The sequence below is a fragment of the Branchiostoma floridae genome, chromosome 10, assembly GCF_000003815.2.
Source record: "Branchiostoma floridae strain S238N-H82 chromosome 10, Bfl_VNyyK, whole genome shotgun sequence".
NCBI lineage: Eukaryota > Metazoa > Chordata > Leptocardii > Amphioxiformes > Branchiostomatidae > Branchiostoma > Branchiostoma floridae.
This window is the reverse complement of record NC_049988.1, coordinates 16,183,272-16,210,094: the sequence shown is the minus strand read 5'-3', so window position 1 is coordinate 16,210,094 and position 26,823 is coordinate 16,183,272. Positions and strand designations below refer to the sequence as shown.

The following is a 26,823-nucleotide window of genomic DNA, read 5'->3' as shown; positions in this document are numbered from 1 at the left end:
AAGGATCTGTTGTTCGGTATACCATACTCCGTGTTTCAGTCATTTGTTCAACCTTCCTGACCACTTAGATTTCATAATGAAGGCAACTTTGGGGGGCCAAGCCTTTTTTTTTTCGCTCGCTCGCATCGGTTTTGGGATTCCCAGAGGATGACATTCGTACAATCAAATCAAACTGGCCTTACCCATCCAAAGCACAACACGGCTCACCACATATACTGATCGAATCACAGCGGTTCGTGCGCACATCTCCCTCCACGCGGTACGATAAAATACATCACAATAGACCATATACCTCGGGCGCTGACTGTTATAGATGGGAACCATTAAAACGGGAAGTATTTGGGCAATTCAGGAACCAGCACATCGGAGGTACGGCAGGGTATTACCGTGTATGACGAACTGCGAACGTAGGGCCAGGTCGTATTCATCGTGCGATCGTCGTGCGATCTCCGTACGATCGTCTTACAAACGTCGTACGGCATTCGTGGGACAGTCGTGCATATTTCGTACACGATTCAGTTGTCTTGTTACAAAAATGTTGTCTTGGGTCCTTGTTGGCGGTTGGCTGTGACACAGCCTGATTAATAATGCCACGATGTCAAAATCGTGCGACGACCTACGACAAGTGTGACGGCGCCATATAATATCAGGGACTGTGTGGTATTCTCTAAGATTAGGCGAGCGCGAAGTGCGAGATTCGGGAGTTCGACTTTTTAGATTTGCCATGGCTTTCTATTTTGCACTGTTTCATCTTACTGGCTTTCATGTCTGCCTTGCTGTGCGGTTTGTCTCCGTAAAACACAAACATCTTTGTAAAGTAAGTCCGCCAAGCTCTCGCTTTCCGTACAAGGCTTGCATAAAGCACTGTTTACACTGGGGTGATATATCGTATATAAGGAATTCTGCAAATATGGTATTGACCTAATTTATTTTGAATTTCCATAACTATATTAGCTCACGTATTTATCAATAGATAACAACATGTCGTTGTTCTCAATTGCAGATTTAAGTCAATAGAGAAAGCTTAATTGGTCTTACTTTGCTTTCGTTCTTTTTTTATTTATCAATCAAGAATTGTCCGCTGACGGTGTCAAATAACAAGTTTAGAGGTAGTATTTCTGCTCTTCGTGCGAATTTCTTTTTATTCATTTATACGAATGTATATCTTGTCTCTCTAATATCGTAAATACGTGTATTCATTGTTCTTTCGTTGTTTTTCCATGATAAAACGTCATACATTGTTTCCGTTTTTTTTAATTGTCTATGAAGAATTCTCCACATACTGTTGATGATTTCAAACATAGAGGTTACAAGAAGTTGTAGTTCTACTATTCGTCTGAAATTTTTAGATTATCCACATAAATGTATAACTTGTCCCTTCAGTAAATACCACCTTCTTTCCATAGTTTTTCGTTGTTCAAGACCCGTGTGATTTCGTGCATTTCAATCCAACAGACAACTTGGCACAGTTCCAGGTATGAGGCAGTACGCACACACATGTCACCGCGGGTCACTGGCACCCATAGAAACGGTAATACCCGGCCGGTCTAAACGTCTGGTGCGTTCAGCTGAATGGATACGGACTGTAAATCTTACTGAACAGTACTCTTCTGTAGTTCAAATACGGAGATTCGTAAGAGGTCCTAGTATCAAGTGGGTGACTTTCCAAGAAGCAGCAAAATTTTACAATCTCTTACTCCGCGAGTTTTGGCCTGTGATGACATCGCCTGGCAGACCAGTTGTCTATGGATTACACCAATCAGATGTCTGGGTACGTCTTGTAAATCTTACTGAACAGTACTCTTCTGTACTTCAAATACGGAGATTCGTAAAAAGATATGCTAGTACTGAGATTACCTTGCAACAAGAAACAGAAGATCTCATACCACCGCAAAATATCTTTTAGACTTTTGGTGAATTTCTTATATTATGCCGTATGCCTATTCTTATGCGCTACAACAATTGATGCTCAACAAGTCTTTACCCGGGTGTCTAAAATTGATGTCATTGACATCGCTTGGCAGACCAGTTTGTCTATGGATCATACCACTCTGCTATCAGGAAGAGGATGTTGCAGTACATATAAATACTACTAAGGGGTCCGAAGCCGTATTTTTCCCTCTTTCCCTCTTTTTCGTTATTTAGATTGACTTCTTTCAAAACATAGAAGATATAATCTCAAATAGTCCATTGTCTGTCACACCTAGCTATCATATCAGATATTATCTCTCGTACTACGGAAAGAACTTGTCAAACAACAACAATAACGTTCTCACAACACACCTGTTTTGTACACATACCTGCTGATGCGTGGGACTTGTATGTGGGGTAAAGGTCAGGGGTCAACACCTGATCTGTACACACACCTGCTGGTGCCTGAACGTAACACCAAATGTCAAACGTCAAGGCCTCAAGGGTCAAAGCAATATCGAATGGCAAGTGTCCTTTTGCTACACAATTTACAAAGCTTGTATGTTCAATAATAACTGAAACGCCATGGGGAGACAACTGATAGAAATGATTTGTCATCCCTTCATAATTTATTGTAATGGGAAATTCAAATGAAGAAAGAAACGTTCCAACCACAAGCAACTAAAGAAATATTAGTGATGGTGCGTGAACGAGCAACGTAGACTAAAAGGTCGAGGGTCAGAGCAATAGATCGTAAACAAAACGCCCCCTCTAAAAACACCAATCATTGCTACGTTACGAAGTTGCGAAAACGTTGGTAGTGCTGCACTGACATTTGGCAAAGGATATACAGCAAAGCTAAATGTCATAGCAACGACTGGTAGTCACGGTTGTGTCGTTTTCATCACCCAGCTCTTCTAGAACTGTCAAAACATGTATGGATGCCAGTGTTTCTATTTGTCCGTTTGTATGCCTTGCAGAAAAGTCAACAAACAAAATACCCGAGGTCTGGTATTGCTCTTTATGGTTGCTTAGTTTGCCTTTCCTTTACGTAAGTAGATTACAGTGCAAGCACTTATAAGGTAAGGAAAACCAGCCAAGATCGATTGAGACCAAGCATAATGCTCTTACACTTACATGTAGGCTGTAGTGATTTTCGGCTTTGCTATGCGTATACAGTGTACTACGCGTATACGGTTCGCGTTTATGGCAAACACATTGGGACAGGGTCATCCCTACTCTTCTCGATAAGTGTTTTGGGTTCTTTTGAGAAGTTTGGCAAATAGTAGTAAAATCTCCAACGTACAAAATGTGACAAAAATTCCCTTTGTTGAATATACGCGAAACACAATGCACATAAGATGAAGACAAAATACACAGACATTGCAGTATTGAAATACTAATAGTTCATTGACCTCGAATCCTCTTTTTAAGCATTCTCCAGACAAAGTACCAGTGAGATAACATCTGTTAGCGTGTCTGCTGAGTCCCATTGAGACGTTACCGTGTGGGACAGCATTGTCCTGGGTAAACATTGGATCAACCGGTACTACACTTACCAATGTGATCTTTCGGGCTATGCCTCAGCGTGACGTATTGCAAGTACAATGGGCCCTAGAAAATTAATCAGTCAGACAGAATTAGAAACAGGAGCCCTATAAGGCGTGATAGCAAGTCATTAATAATCACGCATTGCGCATTTGATAGGCCGTTCTTAATTTGGGAGATCGGCGATTAGAATGTCGTTAAATTGTCGTTTAAAACGATGTGCGAGTGAACAGCGAAGGCAACTGTCACGACTGTTATGTGATATACATTGGGAAACCATTCTTAAAAATAGAGGGCCAAAATTTATGTCACTTCTTTCCGAGCACAAGTGCTGTTTAACACCGAAAAAAATCGATTTGTGACCACAACATTTCCAAAACAAGAGATATCAAACAGGAAGTTTCGCTACAGTATCAAGGAAAGTCACCGGTACCAATTGTTTCTTCGATAGGACAAGACATATCCATACCAAACTACATGACAATCCGCCAATAACTTCCTCAGCAACGCTACTAAACTACCAAAAACATAACCGTTTCGACGATGACAACAATATACATCATCAAGACCTATTCCACACACATCTCCACAGCTGAAACAGGTGCAGTATTTTGACACTCACACTCAGCCGATGACTAAAGTTACTCTGTTTGTTGTTAGTACATGTTTTAACTTGTTACTGTTGGCATTGACATTATAACGCCTACGCCTGACGATTTGTACAAAGGCAATCGCTCTCCCTGCCACTAGTTGATACTGTTGACGTGGGCGAAGAAGGTAGGCGTATAGATTGAAAAAGGACTAGAAAAAGATCGGACTAAAAGCCTCTGAAAAATGTAAAACAAACAAGGCCAGACAAAGCAGAACTACAGACCAAAAAAAAATATTCTCTTGAAATCACATTTTACCCATGCCCCTACGACGTATATTTCTGTAGGTCCCCTAAAGTTAGAACAAAATGACAACATAAAATCTGCAAGTACATTTGTACTGATGACTATTTCCGTCCAATACTGTAGTCCATACTCAAAGAATCTGCTTAACTTCGTTATCTGAGACAAACAATCACAGTCTCCTACACCTCCCTGTGTTGACCTTGACATTTGCACGCTTGAGTCGGCTTGTCTCTGAGCGTGTTTGCAAATTTTCTCAATTCCTTCAATAAAGAATCGGGTACAGAACAGGACATGACATATTTGAGATGAGCGGACAATTAAAACAGCAGACCGTTAAAACATATTGTATGAATCATTTTCTATCGGCAGATTGATATATTCATCAAGACAACACTATGCAAAGAACACGACACGCGGGAAATAGGAGATGTACAGAACCTTAAAACGTCTCGTTAGAATACAAATCCTTTTATATCGTCACACTTCCATTTCTATCAGTATCAAGAATATACTTGGCGCAGAGAAAAGGGCACGAGATATATCACATGAATGAACGTTTAATTGCTACTATAACTCATTCGATATCGACTCAACAGCGTCAGCAGAACACCGAAGAAGGACATGAGAAACGGTTTCAACATCCACAGGGAGCAAAAATGAGCAAAAGAGCAAGAGTAATGTGAACTAAGCCGAACGTAAAAACGGCTAATAGACCATACAAATCGTCCGATATCGCCCCAATGGGTGTCATCAACTTTAGAGGTCACGGGCACCGAATTCGAAACACAAGGTTAGAATGGCGGCAAATGAATGATACATAAATGCACTCGATATAAAAAAAAAAGTTAAAGTTTGCCCATGCATCTACAGACGCGTAGGGTGGCGCCCATCCCCACTTCGAAGCCCTTGGGCCACACATGTGCAAGCCACTACAGCAGGGGGCTGGTCCGCTGGTAGTGATGTGTGTTTAACTTCCATACTCTTCCTCATTAGTGCTGAGTGCTAAGCAGAGAAAGCAGCATGTACCATTTTTAGAGTCTTTGGTATGACTCGGCCGGGGATCGAACTCACGACCTACCGAATGCAAGGCGAACACTCTACCCACTAGGCCATTGCACCGGTATCGTCTTCTAAAAGGATACCGATTTCAGAGGAGGTTGACATCAAACTTGAAACCTGACGTTAACATGACTTAACAGGTAATACAATACATTTGATGTCTTTTGAATGCCAGTCATTAATTCTAGGTAAGAAGGCACCAAATGTGAAACGTAAATTATCATTTCTATACGTCATATACACAAATTATTAACAACAGTCTTAACCCGATGGCATGAATTTTAAAGGTGACAGATATTATATTTGCAACGTTAAATGAGATGTGCTAAGCTAGGCATTTTACCGGACTGCTTCACATTGACGGCGACGTTGCGTCATAAATAGGATTTGTGCTACGCTTGACTTTCTGATGGGCATACCATGCAAAACGTGCAGGTATGACTAAAAAGACAAGGAAACACACAAAGCGTAAAAAATTCATTTTTCATCGATGAAATTCGTTTTAACCGCTCTGTCGAATCGCCAACGTACCGCAGCCCCGAATTCAGTGAGATATGGACTCATGGTACCCGCAATTTAGTTATAAGGAAATGTACAGGAGTCCTCACCACCATGACTTTGACCGATCATGTCTGAATTTTTGTGACACCAGGACAAATCGGTAGCAGATGTGGCCCCAATTCCCCCGCCCTGTAGCCGAAACGAAGGAACAGTAGAAGGGGATTAAGAGTTATGGAATGTGTACTGAACTTGTACTGACGTGATGTTTTCACTATCAATAGAGTATGTATTGGGGGATCGGTCGCTGGTAACTAATCTCTGCAGATTTGGAAAATTGCCCTTTCTGAAACTTTCTGATTTTGACAGACAAAACCCAACACATTCAGCTTATCAAGGACTAAAAATTCTATACCAGATGAATAAAGGATGTATCTATTCATTTTTACGTTATGGTATAGTATGTAAGTAAATATTGACATATTGTAATGAGCATATAAGTTAATCATATGAGAGAGAGATACGTAAAAGTAGAAATATAAGAAATTCAAGAAGACACAAAACATTACATCATAATGAAACGTCTGAAACACCCTTCAGTTTGCTTTCTTTTGCCTTTGTTTGGCCACAAGAGCAAAGGTCGACACCTATTTCTGTTATGGCAATATACCGTACTGTACAGTAACAGTTCCGTACGTTCTACCGATAAAGGGGCAATACCAAATTCAACGCACGTGTGGGGTCGCCATGACCATGGGTCACCTACGTCGTAAAGATTAGCCTGGAAGCCAGGCTTTTTTCCAGGGTCTCACAGGCGAGTCCCTCGGCTACAGTAATCTCCAAGCAGATGGCATAAGGTAGTGTCAAAGCTGACCAAGGTGTATAGCCGGCTAGAGGAGGTCAGCCGTCTACCGGTACCCGTCGAACTCCCTTTGGCCAGCTATACTCCTTGGGTAGCTGTGATACTATCTTATGCCACCGGGAGTCTGCTTGGAGATTACGGCTACAGGGACAACACGGCCCCAAGAAATTTAGACTGAGCCCCCTGAAGTAAACACAAAATCAGAGAGAGAGTGTCAACAATTCCTTGACGTCATGGAACTGTGGAGTTCACTTGTGAGATCTTGTGAAGGCCATGGAAAGAGGCTGACTTCAAGGCTAGGTTCAGAAGGACCCACGCAGCTATAACCACACCGATCCGATGTCTAACGGGTGTGATAATATCATTATTACACACTCGTGCCGTCATTTAGAGGCTCCGCGGTGCGTATCTAAGAACTAGGGGAAATTCTAACCACGTAGTTCCGTGGGTAGTAACGATATTAAAACTGCGCGCACGTCAGTGTTGTTGTCGTCGGATGGGATGCAATCACTGTGGGATGCAATGGAAATGCTACTCTCCAAGCAGACGTGTCAGGTGGATGACAAAAGTGAAGAATTTGGCCTGAGATAGGGACAGATGAGTTGCTATGGGAATTTTGCTATTCAGCTTTCACCGCCGGTCGGTCAGTTCACCAGTCGTAGGCCAATCAACTTCTACTAGGTTTTCATTCCTTACTTGGCCAAAGTCCACTATTACTATTTCGTCAGGCCGGAGTCTGGTAGAAACGGTGCAAAGGTGGTCATCTCCAAGCAGATGTCGTGGGGAAAGGGTCACGTTTTAGGGTCAGCTGACACGGAACCATCACAGGGGCAAAGCTAGGCTACAAGAATACGTTGCGATCTTATTTTCAATCGCAACATCTGCTTGGAGATTAGAATGGTATTCAGAACGTTTGGCTTCGTTATAAATAAAAGATGAGACGATGCATTAGAGAGTAGAGACCTCTCAATTTTAGCCGGTCGCAAGGGGAGCATTTGTCTCGTCCAGATAGCGAAATGTCATCCTTCATAGTCACTGACGCTAAACAGCCTGAACATGTTTTTGTAAACCAACTCCCCCAAAACATGGGCAATTTTGGAGCTGTCTACAATTTAGATTCTTATCAATGATATGTCGTGTCCCAAAGATATCATAGCAGGGTCAGCGTCGTAAGATGCGTTCTTGCCGAGAAATCCGAGAATTAAACGTCTGCACCGGAAAAGGTAAAGACGAGGGCACGCGGTAGAAGCCAAATTCGAGCCAAATTGGGTCAATTTAACGCTTAGTACGTGCTCGGCGCAGTTTTGTATAGGGTAATGGTTTCAATTGTCTATGGACGTCACAATGGGTAAGTGTGTCATAAACCGGGGATAGCGACAACGACTGAAAATGTTCCACCAAGCATCACCGCGCCCTAGCTCTTCCACATTTAGCTCCGTATCGCATTACTCTGACCATGCCAGTAGCATCCCTCCCTGGGGCTCAACTACAACAATTCACCTCAAACCCAGACACTGAAAAATACCTTATGATCTACCACCCAGAAAATAACGTTTGTTTCCAACCTGTGTATACAACGCTTCGCCTGGGGAGTTCCTTCGCTTCTTCCTTCGTTTCTGGCTCGGCAGCATCTTTTGTTGTTGTTGTCGTCTCGTGTTGTTCTTGTTGCCGTTTTTCTTCGATCTTTGGTGGTGGTGGCGGTGTTGTTGTGTCTGTTGGAATCGTGTCCGGTTTCTGGGACTGTTGGACTACGGTCGGGGGCGGTGGGGAGGGCGGTGTATCCTTTATATCCGATCGGGGTGGTTCTATTTCTATTTCCGTCACTTCGGCCGGCATTTCGGCCGGCTTCTCTACCACTTCGACTGGTTCTACGTCTTCTACGATGACTTTGGTGGCGTGTATTTTCTCCTGCGTCTCTCCAGTGGTCACAGATGGCTCCTGTTTCGCCGCGATCTTCGCCGCTAGTTTCTCCTTCTCCTTCGATAAATCCTCAGCGCTTCGCCTTCTTAAGGGTGGCGTAGTGGAGGCAAGCAGCACCTGCTTAAGAACCGGTGTCTCTCTCTTAATCTCCGCAGACTTGACCTCCGTCTTGACAACTTCTTTAGGTCTTGTTTCCCGTCTCCTGGCCTCGGTACGCGTGGATGGGGGGACGTACCCCTCCCTCAGATCGATCATACTCCTCCGGTAGTACGCAGACGGCTTGTACATGGAGTGAGGGGGAGGGGTGCGGGACCGTTCCGGCGCATCGTAGTACCGTAGCGCCGCTTCCACGCTGGTGGAGGATCGGAGGCTTCTCCTCCGTAGGGAATCTGCGGGCTGCCGCTGCTGCCCGCGCGGGTAAAGCGGCATCATGCCGGCAAACGTGTCATCCAGGAAAGGCGCAGGGTGATCTACTGAAGAAAATTCTAACGGACTAGCAGTGCCACACTCCGCCCCGGGATCGGACCAGTACCCGGAAGTGCCTGGGAACGAGATCGGCAGCTGCGCGAAGGCCCGGTTGTCAGAGGCGAGCGCTGATAGGCTGGGGGAATTCCGCTGGGTAAACTGACGGATCGCCCCGCCTGGAGTGGGGTCAACAACGGAGCGGGACGGTTCAACCGGCGACCTACTTACATTCCCTACACATGTAGCTGCATTGTCGTCCCTTCTAGTACCGTCCTTTCTTCCAGTTACTACATTCTCTACACATGTAGGGGCATTGTCGTCCATTCTAGTACCGTCCTTTCTTCCAGTTACTACATTCTCTACACATGTAGGGGCATTGTCGTCCATTCTAGTACCGTCCTTTCTTCCAGTTACTACATTCTCTACACATGTAGCAGCATTGTCATCCGTACTGGGTACTGCGTTCTCTCCAAGTTTTTCTTCAGCGTTGCTGCTTTTGGCATTAGAAAGCTGTTCAGTGTCATCGCGCGATTCAGCCAAGGTCCCTGATTCAGCTTTGTCGTTTTCTAATACTTCTTTTTCTGTGCTGCTGTTTTCTGCATTCCCTACACATGATGTAGGAGCCTTGTCGTCCGTTCTTTTAACGTCCTTGGTTCCAGTTGCTACATTCTCTCCAAGTTTTTCTTTGGCGTTGCTGCTTTCAGCATTAGAAAGCTGTTCAGTTCCATTACTAGATTCAGCTTTGTCGTTTTCAAATACTTTTTCTTCTGTACTGCTGTTTTCTACATTCACAACCTTATCAGCGCCATTCTGTGTCCTACTGTCAACTGTAGTGTTCTCGCTAGGTTTACAGATGCCATTTAGTACTTTTTCGTCTTCACTTTTCTTTTCGGCCTCTAGAGTCTGTTCAGCGTCATGGTAGGCGACACTTTCGTCTGCTGGGCTCTCGCTTGAATCAGAATTGTCGCTTTCAACTTCTTTTTCATCGACACATTTGTTTTCTACATTCAAAAGTTGAACATTTCCCTTTTCTTTTTCATCTGTAACTTTCTCAATGTCGTCAGGGCTGCTCAGACTGTCTTTATCAACATCGGATACATCAACATGCACACTAGTATCACTGTTAAGTCGTGGAGGGCACAGTGCTTGGTCTAACGTAAGTTTAATTTTGCGCGCCGTCACCTTTGAACTCGTGGCTCCTGTCGTCATTGCGTCCCTAGCACTATTCTGGGGCTGTTCTATGCTGTCTGTGTTCGAGATGGAAGCAGGGGAAGCATCTCCTTCTGTTTCAGTAGTTGGAGAAACACTTTCTGGATCTGTGGTCTGCTTTGTTTTGATATTATTCCGTTTTGACCGCATCGTTAGAAAGGTGTTCCGTAGGACCCACCTTGAGTTCTTAGTAAGACTGTCGCTGCCAGCCTCGTTTGGTGAGAGAGTAGGACGGTCAGCTGTCGTGTCCTGTGAGATTTTGAACGCCTTGTTCTCTATTTCGTCAGGCGCGGTGGATACGTCTGACCCGTCGATATGAGAATTGTCAAGACCAAAGTCGACCCCACTATCTCTGTTCGGCCGTCCTTGTTCGTCGTTCGTAGCTGTGGCAGAAGACGAACCGACTTCTAAACACGAAAATCTCGAGTTCACGGTTTCTGAAACGTTGCCAAAAACTTTATCGTCGTTTGTATTATGACTGACAGTCGGAGGTAATTTGGGACACCCTACGGTGTCATTGTCAGCTGAGGCACACCTATCGTCGCAACTCTCGGCGTTTGCGTCAGCGTCGCCTTCACCTGGCGCTACAGTGACGTCGGCGTCACTGACGTCAACGTCACACCCGCTGTCTCTACCACCTTTCCTCTCTGTGTCGACCTCAAGAGTAGTGACCGAATCATCCTCCGATTTTTCGCTGCTACGGCTGTGAACATCTTTACAAACTAGCTCAAGGCTGACATCTTGGAATGACACTTCCACTGTCGCCTGGTAGCTTGTTCTTTTCTCTCCGTCACCGCAAGAAAAGGTATGGCTGCCGTCTGCTCTCGTCTGGTCGTTGTTCACGCCTCCGTTCTCACAGACACCCTGCCCACACCCAGTGTACTCTCTGGTGCGTCTCTTGTCTTCACTTTTCATTCTGCTTAGACGCACTGAAACTGTGTCGCCACCTGCGTCCTTTCCCTGGTCTTCAGTTCCACGCTTTGGTCTCAAGTTGTCGGCGCCGTCGTCGCAAGACGCTGCCTCAGTGACTGCTTGAAGCGTCTCCATCGAGGCGGTTCCTTGAGCTTCTCCTGATATCACTGGATCAGCTGAAGGTTCGGGAGCGTTTAACTTTTGCCCTTTCACGTCTGCAGGTTCTCGCGCACTATCAGTGACATCAGTCTCACCTGTTTTTCTACTCCCAAACTCTGCTGAAGCGAGGAGACCTCTAACCTCGCCATTGTCTGGCCTGCCTTCGCTATTGTTCACATCGTAAACTTTGGCACTGCTGTCTGCACTGATTTTATCTGAGTTGATACATGATGTACTCGAATCATTCAAATCTGGCTGCTCTAAGTTCTCGATACCAACCGACGAAAACCCTTCGACGCTGCCCTTTCTACCTAATTGCTTACGATCGCCGGTAGCGCCCTTTTTACCTGTCGCATCGATTATAATATTGTTCTTGGCATGACTTACGCCTATTGCTGACTTGTTGTTTGTTCTTTGCCTCCTACCCTTCCTCCGCCCGCCGCCTCTAGGCTTCCCCTTAAGCGCCTGACCAGTGTCTGCCTGCCTGCTAGCACTACCTAGCGACTGGCTTTGAGAAATTCCCTTACTGTTTTCTTGCATTGCGTTGTCTTCGCTGCTCGCAGAGGCAGAAAGTTCAGAATTTATTACGCTTCTACGATCCGTGCACACCTGATCAGCAGCGTTATGCACACCTGAGTTCCCACCTGCCGAGTCACCTTTGTCTCCGGCTCCTCCGTCGTTTCCCACGGCCGTTTCGCCCTCGGCCATCCCCGGCAAAATTCGCTTCGGGTCGGCAGTTTCCGGTGGTACGCCCCTTTCCTCGGCTTGACCAGCGATGTCTTCGAATTCGCTGCTGAGACACTCTGCGCCTTTATGATCCGGATTATAAGAAGAATCTTGCAGAGTTGTTCTCGTCTTTTCTAAATTGGCTTGGTTTCCGTCGTCCTTGCTCGGGATAATATCGGTGTTTATCGCAAGGACATCGTCGACGTTCTCAGGGTCGTGTTCTCGGGGAGAAGTGTCCGACATCCCGTGAAGGGAGACGCTCTCCACCGGTGGCTTCGACTCGGTCCCGTTTTTATTCCCCATCTTCCTTCCCGATCGTCTATGCCTACGTCGTCTTGTTGTCCCTCCGTCTGCACCTCTCTGTTCCTCGCTTGTTGTCGCCCTCCCACCTTGCTCGTGATCGCGTGGAGGCTCCGTCGCTGCTTGATCCCTTACAGCCTTCGCAGTCGAGAAGAAGTACGCCAGAAAGTAGGAGATGTACGCTCCCATGGCAAATATCACCACGTACTCCAGATAGCTACTAATCAGAATGACGGCATCGAAAATCGTCGCCAGGACCCCCATATTATGCACACCTTTCGATGAAGCTTGTGACGGTAACGTGTAACATTATGTGCCAGAATAGCGCCAGTCAGCTGTAGCCTCTGAACCCGTAATAGCAATACCCGCGGGCGGACAAAGGCTCATTGTTCGACGAAGCCGACAGACATAAACACGCGTCGGGTCTCTAGCCTCCACAGCAGGCCTTGCTATACGACTGGCGTGATGGTTTTAGCGTTGTTTTTACCTTCGCTAGAAGGTTATGTTTCCCGTAGCGTTTGTGTGTGTGTGTGTGTGTGTGTGTGCTGGACCAGGCTAGCTCCAGAATGCCTACATCGATTGTCTTGATATTTAGCACGTGGATAGGTCTTGATCAGACTTTTTTTCAAGATTTATTTACTGATCATCATCACCAAGAATGTTATGTTTTCGGTGCCGTTTGTTTGTGGGTTATGTAGGTTTGTGGACAGCGTAACTCGAGAAGTTGTGGATGGATTTTTTAGATTCGTTTTTGACTACGTTATATTAATGGGTCTCCTAACGACTTTCTATGACACTGCAGCTGAACTTCTTTTTTTCTTTGCTTTTTGTTGTTAGCTGGGTGTCATCGTGCTCTAGACAATAATGTATCATTGTAGAAAGTACGAAATAAATAAATCGGCAATATCAAAAGCCAGTCGTAGCTTTGACTTTACGATGGTTAGCCGTAGCTAGAGCCTGGCATAGAGGCTATAACACAGGTCACAGCCCTACCGAGCTCTAGCTCCACCCCCGGTGATCAACAATAACGTAACCGACCGGAAAGGTAAGGATAATGTGGTGCATCGCGACTGATGAAGGGGATTGAAGGAAAAGGAACTCTGTCATTAAAAACCCGCCAAAACACCACACGTCATACACGTGAGGTGTGAAAAAGGTGTTTCATCAGTCTCTGTCGGTCACTTCAGAGGAAAGAAAGCGGAAAGACTCGTCATGGGTTCCGCAAGGTTATTGCTTATATATGATGATATCTGTATTTTCTTTGTACTGTCACAAATTCAAGCCAGTCACTTCTGAATTGTCAACAGTTACATGTCATTAGAAAGCAGTTGGTATTTCAGAGTCCATATTACACAAATACGAAGGGTATTTGTAGCATTGCAAGGTAGGCACAGTACATGTATATATTGCACAGGTAAATACTATCGATGAAAAACCATCCCTTGTATCCATGGCATCTTGTAAACATGTTTACATAGCTTGCTTGTGATAATTTAAGAAAAAAACACTAAGGCCTTTGCCGTGTCCCACACACCGCCGTGGCACTTAACTCACATCACTCCATATCATGATAAATCAACCTGTTTACCTGACATCCCACCATTCTTGTTTGTGTGGAGACACTAGTTTTTATATATATATACTCTAATAAAGTATTAATACTGTACAATGTTCGGTAAGAAATTCGACGGATGAGCAATAGACAAATTTGACGACCCTTGACATCCGTAATTGTTGTTTATGATGTTTATCTACTCATCATGGCGCCGGTGATTATCACATGGCGGAAGGTCGGACCAGGGATGTTATCACTGTACATGAGTGACGTTTCACCGGTGTGGGTACAGATGCGCCACAAATTATCTTAGTTCCTAGAAATATCGTAGAGTGGAGATTATTGCCATCAAATGTTGTAGGGGCTTCCTCAATAGAAGTTTTTAAACAACGCTTGCAGTCAAATGTGTGTGAAGGTTAGGTGTGGCAGGTCTTGCAGTGTAATATAACCAGCTGCCAGTGCCGCACTGCGTGCCCGCGAAGCTAGTGTGTTACGATGTGTTACACATTGAAGCCGATATAAAGCTAGGTACTTAATAATAGAGGATGTAAAAATAAATAAGAAATATTTGAAGCTCTATTATGTTTCTTCTGTGCGTCAACTGCAAATCATACACATAGTTCGTGATAATGACGATGATGATTATAGATAGTTCTCTAAATTGGCATATTATTAGCATTATAACCCTTCTTCCGTTGGCAAAACATAGCCTTTGTTTCAAATAACCCACGATGTGTGGTTTCAAAATAAACGACTGTTATTTGGTAGTGCGCGTGTGAAGTACTCACTACAATCATGACAGCTATCAGTACTTTCTGTATGTCATAATGTGTACAGGCACTGGTGTTTACCATTTCCAACAAAGTGGGCATATAGACCGGTGTATTCTATCCATTATGCATCAAAGCAACAGTGTGAGGGCGACTGTTACACTCTATTTTACGTTGACACATTCACCTAAAAAAATCTTTTAGAGTTTTCAAAATACATCGAGTCTTCCAAAACTCAAAATGCACTTAACATCTTACAATGTAGTGATACACTGTTTCGAATGCAGCAGTAGAACTATAAGAGTTTGTGCTTAGTTGCCCAAAAGTTGCCCCTGCCCCCCTCCCCACCATGACTTTGTCGTTCGAAGGTCAGCACTGATGCCCATCAGAGATGTTACCACGAGATAACAACTCATTAAACTTGTCTAAGACATGTTGATATCATGACCTTGGCAACACGTATAAGGACACTTATCGGAATAACATGATGTCCTTGGCAACTTTACATGTATGCTCGCTGCCAAAACTATGACGTCACTGCCATCAGAGATGTTACTGCCAATGTTAAGACTCTTTACAGTTGTCCTATACATGTCGATGTCATGACGTTGGTAACGCAAGGGTACTGATGGCATTTCGTCACACAAAGTCATCTTTTGGGCAACTCCACAATAACAAAGTAGTCAAAGTTGCCAAAATAGAGACTTCACTCCCATTAGAGATGTTGCTACAAGATTACAAAGCATTAGAGTTGTCCTGTACATGACGATGTCCTAACCTTGTTAACACAAGGACACTGATGACACTTTGTCACACAATATCATCTCTTTTAAAAACTCGACAATTAAGCCATGTTGATTTGATTATATGGGTGACATCTGCGCGCGAATCAATTTTCGGCCTTTCCTAAAGAAGGAAAAAGGTTTTCAACCATATTGTAAACCATGCAAAGCAGCTGTAAAAACAAATATCAGAAAACGCATACTTATACATGTATCATAGACCATTACAACGTCAAAGAAGATGTAAAAGAACAAAATGAAGAATCTATTGTCGGCATTCCATACTCTGTGTGTTCAGTCATTTCTTTAACCTTTCTGACCACTTAGATTTCATAATGAAGGCAACTTTTGTTTTGGTCAAACTTTTTTTTATTAGCACGTTCGCATCAGTTTTTGGATCCCAGAGGATGTCATCCATGTACTCAAATCAACATGGCCGTACAAAGTAGTCAAAGTTGCCCAAATTACGACCTCACCCCCATTAGAGATGTTACTGCAGGATCACAGCTCATTAGAGTCGTCTACAACAAGGTCAGGTCATGACCTTTGGCATGACGGTCGGAAATATTACCTTTGGCACGCACGCAGGAACTGATGACTCTCCGTCATACAATATTATCTCTTTGGCAACGTCACAAAGTGGTCGTTTGCCAGCGCCATGACGTCTCCACCATTAGCTGTTTGCTAATGGCTATCTATACCCATCTATTTGTTCTGGCCAGTATTTATACATCTAGTCACCATGTTGTTATGTATACCGTGTAAGGCTATGATGATTTGACTGCATGGAAGTCATCAACTGAAAATCCTAAACTTGATGCGAGCGTGCGAAGGAAAAAATGGGCCAGAAAAAGTTGCCTTCGTTATGAAATCAAAGTGGTCAGGAGGGGTGAACACACAGAGTATGGCACCATGAACAATAGACTCTTCATTTTTGTTCTTAACATTTTAAGCTTCTTTGATCTTGGAAAAAACGTTTTCTGATATTTCGTACAATCTACGGCATATCGTTGCTTATTTTGCAACTGCTTTGTACGATTTCCTGTATGGTTGTAAACTTTTTTCTTGGAAACGGTCGAGAATTGTCATGAGCGCGTGGATGTCATCCGTATCATCAAATCAACATGGCCTAATAGATCTATAGTTAGATAGAGTACAGGTCCCTGACACAGTGAAGTTGTGAGTATGACCTGTTCCCTTACAGAGAAAAGGCTGCTACAGAATGCTACATCCATCTCTCCCAACATCGGCTTGGAGATCACCTTAGCCTGCTACTTGTCCCATTTGCCACCTCAATTGACTACAATACGACATAATTCCCCAGGTGCGGCTTACTCATCATAGATGTTACAACAAAGTAATATAATCACGTATTTATGACACCATATCTCGTTGGCAACACCGCAAAATAGTCATTGACGAAATTATTACATTACTATCATTACCGTGGTTTGCAGATTGTTATCATTCCCCTACGCAGATTCGAACCCGCGCCCTGGAAGTGGAACTCCACTAAGGCCTACGTCACATTTCCTACCCGGGGCCTGGCCGGGCTGTTCGCGGAAACGAACAATTAAAGTATATGCCAATACATATGCACGAGGTATGCTATTTGATTTTTTGGGGTCCGTTTTGTGTTTTGTCGTCTTTTATATCGTACTTTTCGTTCCCCAGAACTGTCCGACCGGGCCCCTTTGCGGAAATAAATGTGACGTTAGCCTAAGTTACTTGCGTAGTTCTTGGATCCCGGTGTGACAGCGATCTCGCCCCCCCAGCGATCTCGCCCCCCCGGGGGGCGAGATCACTAGCGTTCTCGCCCCCCTTTAGCGTTTTCGCCCCCCCCCCCCCCAGAACATTACTAGTATTCCTCGGAGGGGTCTTAAGAGCAGCTGGTTACTACATATTAGGTGCGCTACCTGGTACTATACTGCACCTGTGAGTAACATAGTTGGTGTGTTACCTGGTACCTATATGGCACCTTATTACCGTAAGATGTCATACCTTGTTCGGTGCAAACACTACATTGAAAAGACATTTTTTTTGCAGCTGACATGGCAGAGGTGGCATAGAAAACAATGCTATTGTGAACGTATAAATCAACACCGTCTATGGTACGGAATACGTCAGCTATATGTTTTCAATTTGTAAAAGTATTTTCTTTCTTGTGCAGAAAACATTTCCAAAGCACTAAGAAAAACACAATTGAATAATAGTTTCTCATTATAAACACTATCTACGCACAAGTTCATATACCTGTTGCTAAATGCTACAAAAAACTGGTAAAGTACCAGTCTTAAGAAACACGGGTAAAACACCAGTTCCTAAATACTAGAAAAACAGTCATATTGGAGGTGAAGATATCCATAGGGTAGGTGCATATAACGTACCAGTTTCTAAATATTAGAAAAACAGTCATATTGAAGGTGAAGATACCCCTTGGCCAGGTGCATACACCAAAATGTGCATTATTCTAATGAATACCTTATTTGCATAATCAATGAAGACATGACATAGTTCTTTTGTGGTCAATTCATAATAGGGACTTCATATTGGAGATATATAGGTTGCTTGAGGACAGGTGAATACAATGAAATATATCTCATGTCGAGACTCAGGTACATGCAATAAAGGGAATACAAGGGACCCAACCCTCATTGTCTGAAACAAGTTCAACTATCTTATTGCCATGTACTTACGTTAATATTGATACTACGGATGGAGTTATGTATCAAACTCGTGTACTTATATCATTCTGAAACTGCATTGTGTGATTTATACCAATCAACTTCTAAAATATCATGTAAACCCGTTTTTTTGGGGGGGGAGCGAAATCGCTAAAGGGGGGCGAGGTAGGGGGGCGAGATCACTAACCGGGGAGGGCGAGATCGCTAGTGATTTCGCCCCGGGGGGGCGAGATCGCTAGTGATGTCGCCCCCGGGGGGGCGAGATCACGGGGGGGCGAGAACGCTGTCACACCGGTACGAATCTGCATAGATTTCGGGAAGGATGACCCCATGTAATTATGGACTGAATTTTGAGACTCCGGAATTAGGATGTAGAGTATAGCTATACCATCATTAGCACCTTCATTGGTCACAATACAATATAATTAACAAGGCAGTGACTCTACCTTTTGGTCGAGTGAAACTGCTAGCTATAGGTAAAGTATCACTTAACCAACACACAATACTAATGATTGATTGTCTGATTACTAGTAGTTGATTTATCAAGTGATTGATTGATTGGTTCATACATTCATTCATTTATTGGTGCTTCAGCATCAACCCACTATGCCAGATTCTAAGGGTTACTCCATAGCACAAGATAAACGCATCTGAACTTGTCCATGACTGTGTAAATATTTCAATAGATGGAACATACTTCTCCCCAGGGTGTGCTCATACCAATCCTCGACGTGCCATTCAAAACATAGCTTCGTCATAGGTCAAAGTCACTAATCTCCAAGCAGATCCTACGGTGCCATAAGATAGTATCAAAGCTGGCCAAGGAGTGTAGCCGGCTAAGGGAGTCAAACGGGCACCGGAGAAGTTTGATACTATACATTACGCACCGTGGATCTGGTTGGAGATTACAAAGTCACCACATATGTCACTGATGACATAAGCATTTGTCCGATTCCGAACTATTAGCAACGTAAGGCCAATGGGTGGGGTGCAACCTGCAAGCATTCAAACTTGTAAGCATTTGATGTTTACTGTATATGTACTGCAGTAAACAAGTTTCTCATTGGTATAAATCATGTGACAGTACGTGTATATGCTGTTGGGATTGAATGCAAGCGGGCGTGTACGTCTGCAATACATCTGAACTAGTTGTCACCTGCCGACAGTAACAGCTATGCACATATCATGCCGTAAAGTATTGCGGTAAGAGCTACATGTAGATCAGGTGCCAGGATCAGGCATAAATACGTCAATGAACTTGGGAAAGAGAAATGGCAGATTTAACTATCATGCTGATGATTTGCGATCCAGTCTGTACCAGAGACTAGAAAAGCAGCAGCGATGACGTATGAGAAGGCTAAATTGTTTATATCTGGGAATTGCGGAAACAAGGAAACACACGCGAATGCACGTACACGCACCCCCCCCCCACACACACACACACACATACATAAATACACTGTCACTCACTTTCTCTTTCTGTCACACACACAAACGCATGCACGTACACACACATACACTGTCACTCACTTTCACACACACACGCACGGACACACACACACTCACACACATTCACTCTTACACGTGCACGCACACACTCATACAGAGAGTTAGAGACGCACTATATATATATACCGAAAACTTCCTTTGAATTAAGTAAATATTACTTGTCAGCGGATGAAGCCACCACAAAGCTGGTGTTGTGTGCGTTAGTGCGCTGTGCTGCCAAGCGGGAAGTTTCAGCAAACAAACAAACAAACAAACAAACAAACAAACAGTGCAGAGGTAAGAGAAGGGTTTACCGGCTCCATTTCCGGTTGGGCCGCGGTTGGCTTTCAACAGTTCTGAACAGAAAACAAGGAATGTAGTTGGTTAAGAGAAAAATTATGATTACCGGAAAGATTATGACAAATCCACACCAAGAAAATGTCACTGTACAAGTTAAGTTAACTCATACGGTACAAACTTACGGTAGTCTTTTATGTATAGTGTTATGTGTTACTCTTTCTTCTCGCAGCTGTATAGAGTAGAGTTTGCATACCAGGCTAACGCGGTTAAATACACAGAAAAATACTGACACATGTCATATGTTTTATTGTTATTGTTACACTACAAATACAGTATAAACAGAAATGAACAACACTTACAAGTGCACTGATTATCGTAAGTGTTAGAATTATTGAATAGTCAGAAAACTACAACCTGTTTGCGCCATTTCGCGACATTTACATGTTCACACGAAGTAATTGAAACAGTTTTTCTTGATTACGTGCCGGACGAGTCGGACCACACAATCACACACATTCCCCGTTTTCGCCCGTTATTACCAGACTGTGTAATGGCACGTTGCCGTGTTACAAGGGAAAGTGCTCCAGAGTGACTCTTGGAGGGAGGCAAAGGAAAGAAATCGCGACTAGACAACTGTGTTTAAAGAATATATACACGTACATGTACATAGAGAGTTGCCGCGTTGGGGGAGTCAGACCTTGAATTGAGCACATAAACAACACTACACAACTAGACAAAGGCGTGTGCAAAAGTCTATCCCTGATATGATATGATATGATATGATGTGATATGATATGATATGATATGATCTATGATATGATCTATGATATGATATAGGATATGATATGATATGATATGATATGATATGATATGATATATTAGGACATAAGAAAATGTAACATAATGTAGTACCACGAAATATGATTGTGAAAAATCTTACCCCGATATAGCAAGATATATATCAGGATTTGAAAAAATATAATTAAATGCAATATGATACATATGATAGTCATATAATATATTGATGTCAAAGGGCTTGACATAATTAATATCACAGACATTTAAGATAAAGAAAAATCTACATTAATACATTCTGTGATTGTCTCATACAAAACTGTCGCCAAATCATATCACCAAATAATACAAATACGAAAAGAAGACGTAGAGATAACGTCGCCTCTTAGCTTCATGTCTTAAAGTTGCACTTATTACATTATTGTGGTGTGAACAAGACTTAGGTACAGAGTTAAACCTGAAGGTAGAGTTGAAATACAACCACCATGGTGCCAACAAACTGCCTCTAAGAATAAGCCAAATCGCTCGGAACAAACTTGACTTCTTTAGGAAATTTTGTTGGTTTCATTCCTAATTCAATTTTTCTTAGCGTCGATTTGACCTGAGACTACCCTTAGAACTGGACTTGCAGTTCTTTCTTTTAAGATGCAAAGAAATTCTCTTTCCTGAAGAATGGAGCAAATAGCTTGGAGCAAACACGGCTTCTATGGACAGAATAAAGGGGCCTATCTTTCAATGCTCCCTCGATATTTCTTGGCGCGACCTTAACCCGATTTGTAGATGTGAGTCTAGATAGCCTTAGAATCCGAGTTGCCGTTCGCCGCTCATCTAGCAAACATCAATGGCTCAAATAGCTTGGAACAAACGCGAGCTTCATGAGGAAAATTGAAATTTCTTTCTGCTAGATTAGCGGTGGCTCCGAGTGTAATTTGTTTGGACCCGGCGAAGAACAGTGGCGGGGTGGAAACATGCTTTGGTTATAGCATATTGGACAATTTTGGAGCATGTGCACATGGAAAGACTGATAGATAGACTGATGATTGACAAATAGATGGGGGGGGGGGATTGATCGATTAGTTAAAGGAGTCTTGAACTCCACAAGAGAGTTTTATTTTCCGACAGATATTGAGTTCAAGAAGTACAACTCGCATGCTACTACACATTATACGATTAAGTACCCACTAGAATATAGCACATCAAAAAGCATTCAGTATTGTACTCCCCAATAGCTTAATGCAATATCTAATGTGTCTGACAAGGCCTTACAAAAGTTCGGTTACAAAACCAATGTGACAGGCGATGTTAAAAACTTGTCTTTTTTTAGTTGTTTGATAGCTTGTGAACAATTGGCCCTCTCAGTGTGCACATCGCCCCTCATTTATGCCGGAAATATTCAAGATGAAGGAAGTGTCTATTCGTATATGTAATACATGGGTAGGGTCTGCATGGGTTTATTGAGTTTTACAAACATACCGCGTAGTTCACCACAAGTAAAATTCTGCAAATATTTTGCTGATTGTGCTGAATTCATTGATACCTGATCTTTTGGATAGCACTACCTTCTGGAGTTTAGTACCACTTAACCGATTGATTGATTGATTGGTTGGTTTATTGTTTAATAGGTTGATTGATTGACGGATTGATTGATGTGTATGTTAAACTACATAGATAGATTGCCCACAAATCAAACTACACATATAGGTTACTTGTATATCAAGAGTGAAAACTGTAAACAATATTGCAATCGTCATAGTTTTTTCAGTTAATATTTTCACGGTTACTTGTATATTTTCGAAAGTTGACAGAGTATCACTGTCCCATACGCTGGCTTAGACTTTTGGAGGTCTCGTCTTAGAACTGCAATATCGTCACAAATTTCACATTGGCATTTTTAAGGACCGTGACCATCCCAGAAAAAGCGTTTGGGTCACGCTTAAAATACAGCTGACTCAAACTCAAATGCACTTTACGATGAACAGATGGGAGAGACTCTCTGGACACAACCCAGAATCTGACTCACACCCAGCAGATCGTCTCCTTCCATTCTACACCACCAGTTAAACGTCTGAGAGATTTGTTCGGCTTTCCCGTCAACTGTTACTCAAGAACACGAGATGAATGTAAACGGTCTCAGACTCTCAACAATACGGAGCTAGGGCTAAACCATTACACAAAGCTCAAAGTGTCGACAATTGAACGTTGAGGAACCACGCCTGCCTTTATTTGCCTGTTACTGTTACATTCTGCCTTTGTACTTCGCTGAGAAGTTTAACGGTATACCTCATCCACTGCTTTTGAATTTACCTTCACAAAGGCCAAGGGAGAAATTGTGTTCCTGTGTACCCGGCCGACTCTAGTAAAAACCTGCTGACCCTGCCTGATTCAAACTAGTTTTCAAAGAAATGCACAGTAATAACATACTAATATTACTTTTTGGGAAATACTAGTACACGTTTCCTTTTATCGCTGGCTCTTGAGTGTGTATACCGTAAAGTGACTTACACCATAACTTGAAATTTGAGTCGAAATAAATAAATGAATGTACATTGTATTTACACTTTCATTTCACTTTATGTTCATTTCATTATTGCATACTATACCGTATTACTAATAAGTCTATCATCATTGTATTTCCATGTATACTTGCAATTAACCTTCGGGCAAGAATTTTCAATAAATATGTCATATTATATCAATTGTGATTCTTGAGAATGTGACCGTTTGTTTGACTTTACTGGGGTTTATAACGACCTGGCAGTGACCCTTGCTCCAGACAGTACTAGTGCCACGCCCTTCTAACATCCCATAAAAGGTATGAAAGGCTGTGACGTAATCCCCACCAGCTGACTTTCAATGGTTCTTTCTTCTAGAGCCCAGATTCCGCGTGGGTACGTTACCATAACATTCTGGCGGGCTCAGCTAAACCAATCTCAACACGAACTCTGAGGAAAACCAGTTTAGCTCCGCTCTACAAAATAAACATTCTCTGGAGCATGTTTTTGTGTAGGTTGGGTGTGGGGAGTGTTGGTATATGTACGTGTATGTATGTCGTACTCTTTCCTTGCACGCATATGCCACACATGAAACAGAGTCGATATAATACAGGCATTGTGACCACATAGTAATTATTGTAAGTGCAGAAAATGGGGAAATGATCCTTTGAACCCCTCTTTCTGGGTCACTGGGGAATCAGAATTTTAGATAGGGTGTAGGGAGAGCTTGTAACATTAACGAGCTTAGTACGCATGTCGTATTCACAATGTACATGTTGTATGACCATGGACGTTGACATTACCTACAATCTACTCTTCATGTGTGTGTAGCATTGCAAATATTAATGATCTTTGTAAACGTACCTCTCTTGAACTCGTGTTGGGTCACTGGTGAATCAGAATTTTAGATATGGTGTAGGGAGGGCTAGTAACAAGTCGTTGTCACAATGTACATGTATGTCATAGTCTACATGACCTTATATCAGTTAGGTGCAATATCATATTGGGTGTAGTATTGCTAATATCAAGGAGTTTAAATGTACCTCTCTTGAATGCTGGGTCACTGGTGAATCAGAATATTAGATATGGCGTAGGGAGGGCTTATAACAAGTACGCATGTCGTATTCACGGTGTACGTGTATGACATGTAGTCTACAATCTACATGACCTTATATCAGTTAAGTGCAATAAAACATAATTATCTTGGGTGTAGCATTGACAATGATATTTTCAAACGTACCTTTCAGGTCATTTGCGAAGAGGAAAGCGGCGAGGTTGGACCCAGCCCCGTCCCAGGTCTGTCTGCGGCGCGCCCGGGCCTCGGGACCCAGGGTGGCGGACCGACGGAAGCGCGACGCCGACGAGGTCTGGTTCAAGCTCCGACGCTTCAGGCTGTGATCGCTGTACCTGCCGGGGGCAGAACGGTTAAACTCCGATGGAAACTGGTCTGTTTCTTCCGAAGCGTAGCGTCGCTGAAAGTCCTCCATGTTTGGTGTACGGGGTGGTGTGGTGGGCACGCACTAGACAGGGGCGGTATGCACACGACTGATTGAGTCTATCGCCGCTTACGCTCGGGTCTATGCTCGCAATGCCAATCTGATCCGGAGGGGCAGAAACTCGAGAAGGTTCCAGCCGCTGCGACGGAAATCCTAAACCAGAAGTCTCGTCTCTTGGGATGTCGTTTTGCTCGCCCGACTCGCCCTCATGGGGCAAGGCTCATATATAAATATAGACGCACTTGTCCGGAGCGTGCCAGCACGGAGGGATGGAGGCAGCCGAGGTGACCTCTGACCTTTACGTACGCTCCGTCAATACACACGTTTGACACACATCCAGACAAAATCGTGTTGTCTATAAAAACATCCAAACGTGCCAACCTATGTTTAACCAGCACCGATCTCACTTATCAACCGTCGCACCCGACATAGCAGGAGATACCAAAATATCGTCCTGTTGCCATGGCATCGGCTTCGTTACCATGGTTACCAACGTCTACCAGGGATGCGTTGTCGTGGTGGGTTTTATGAGCGTACGTGATTTAACGCTCCGATGGGAACGAGACATGACTGCGCGATGACGACACTTGGGTGTGGGAACGAGAACAATGGAAGAACGGATCATTCAGGTCGACGAGTTTAGACAATCAATTACTATTCTGATTCAGTCACAATAACATTAGAACTGATAATTACTACCATTCTGTCCAGTGCTCATCCTGTTATAAGTTGTCTGTCTTTCCACACCATTACCCAATGGTTACATACATACGTGATTAAAATATATGAAACCAATAATACGTCTTACGAGCCCGATCAAATGCATGTACGACAGTTTTACAATAGAAAATTTACAAGTTTACAATACAAAAGACCTTTCTTGTGAGAGTCGTGGATGAGTTGTACAAAATTCGGCTAAACGTGTGCTATTGTGATCTACTTTTGACGGTCGATTTTGTCATTGGCTGAAAATCGTGCGAAAAAAAAAGATGCTAGGAATATTCTGACCTCGTCTTCACTGTCCATGACAACAGTCTAGACCAGACGTACGGTCTGAGCCCGGATGTCCTTTGTCCGCACAGAACTTTTACGAATTCAGTAGTAAAAACCTCTCAACCAAACTATTGTCAGCGTTCACATTTGATACTTTACTTAAAATTCCTTTAAAAATGAAGTACATATATATTTGAACGAATAGCATTAAAAATGCAACAGACACCTGTCAAAATAGAGTGTGCACAACGAAAAGCTTAGCCCAGTTTGAACTACTTAACATGGGTTCTTTCCATGTATTATTGAAGTAAACCCTGGAATAAAACTGTCTAACACCACTATCTAACGTAGCTATCTAAAACTACTATCTGATGTAGCCATTGCTGAAATATATTGCTGTCATATATGTAACCTGTCTATAGCGGCCACTCAAGGGACCGGACAAATTTGGCCACTATAGACAGGTGGCCTCTGTATAGAGGTGGTAACTTGTAGATAAAATACCCAAGGGACCGACAAAAAGTGGCCACTATGGACAGGTGGCCCCTCTGTAGAGGTGGCCCCTAATACAGGTTTGACTGTATTTGTATTTCCCACATCAATGCCATGGTGGTACTGTATTCAATTCCGGTGTGTACAAATGTGTACAAAAAATGTATCTAATGATCGCACAAGTACATGCCCTGAAACAACCCATGTAATTACATTGCTCAACCAAGAAATGTTCTGTGAGAAGGCGGTGCCTTTGATGCCTCAAGCTATAGCCTGGGGTCTGGAACACCTGTGCCCGTTACAAAACAAGATCTTAGCGAGCAGACGGTTCTTTGTTGCTAGTTAAGACATCTTAAGTCCATGATAATCTTTTAAGAAAGCCACCAAGACAAACAGTGATCACAGTGTATCATAACACGGTTGGATGAATTTTTAGTGAAGAATTATTTTTCACTAGTGATAAAGTTCAACTTCAACTCCGAGTTGTTATTGTTATTTCCGTATGAGTTGA

The 26,823-nt window shown here is 43.2% G+C and overlaps 1 protein-coding gene across 4 annotated transcripts in view; it reads right to left on the bottom strand.

Annotated features, from left to right (window-relative positions):
- LOC118424720 (E3 ubiquitin-protein ligase Midline-1-like) overlaps positions 1 to 25,202 on the bottom strand; it is a 73,266-nt gene extending 48,064 nt beyond the window's left edge. Inside the window, exons 1-2 of one of the 4 annotated variants that reach the window (XM_035833405.1) lie at positions 24,572 to 25,202; positions 20,059 to 20,100 (exon numbers count right to left, since the gene is read on the bottom strand). In XM_035833405.1, the coding sequence (XP_035689298.1) occupies positions 20,059 to 20,100; positions 24,572 to 24,818 (289 nt within the window). In that variant the 5' untranslated portion in view covers positions 24,819 to 25,202. Of the gene's footprint in view, positions 1 to 8,339; positions 9,657 to 20,058; positions 20,101 to 24,571 lie in introns of those variants that run through there. The other 3 variants (XM_035833407.1, XM_035833403.1, XM_035833404.1) reach the window with 3 other exon arrangements.
- Positions 25,203 to 26,823: the final 1,621 nt, after the last annotated feature.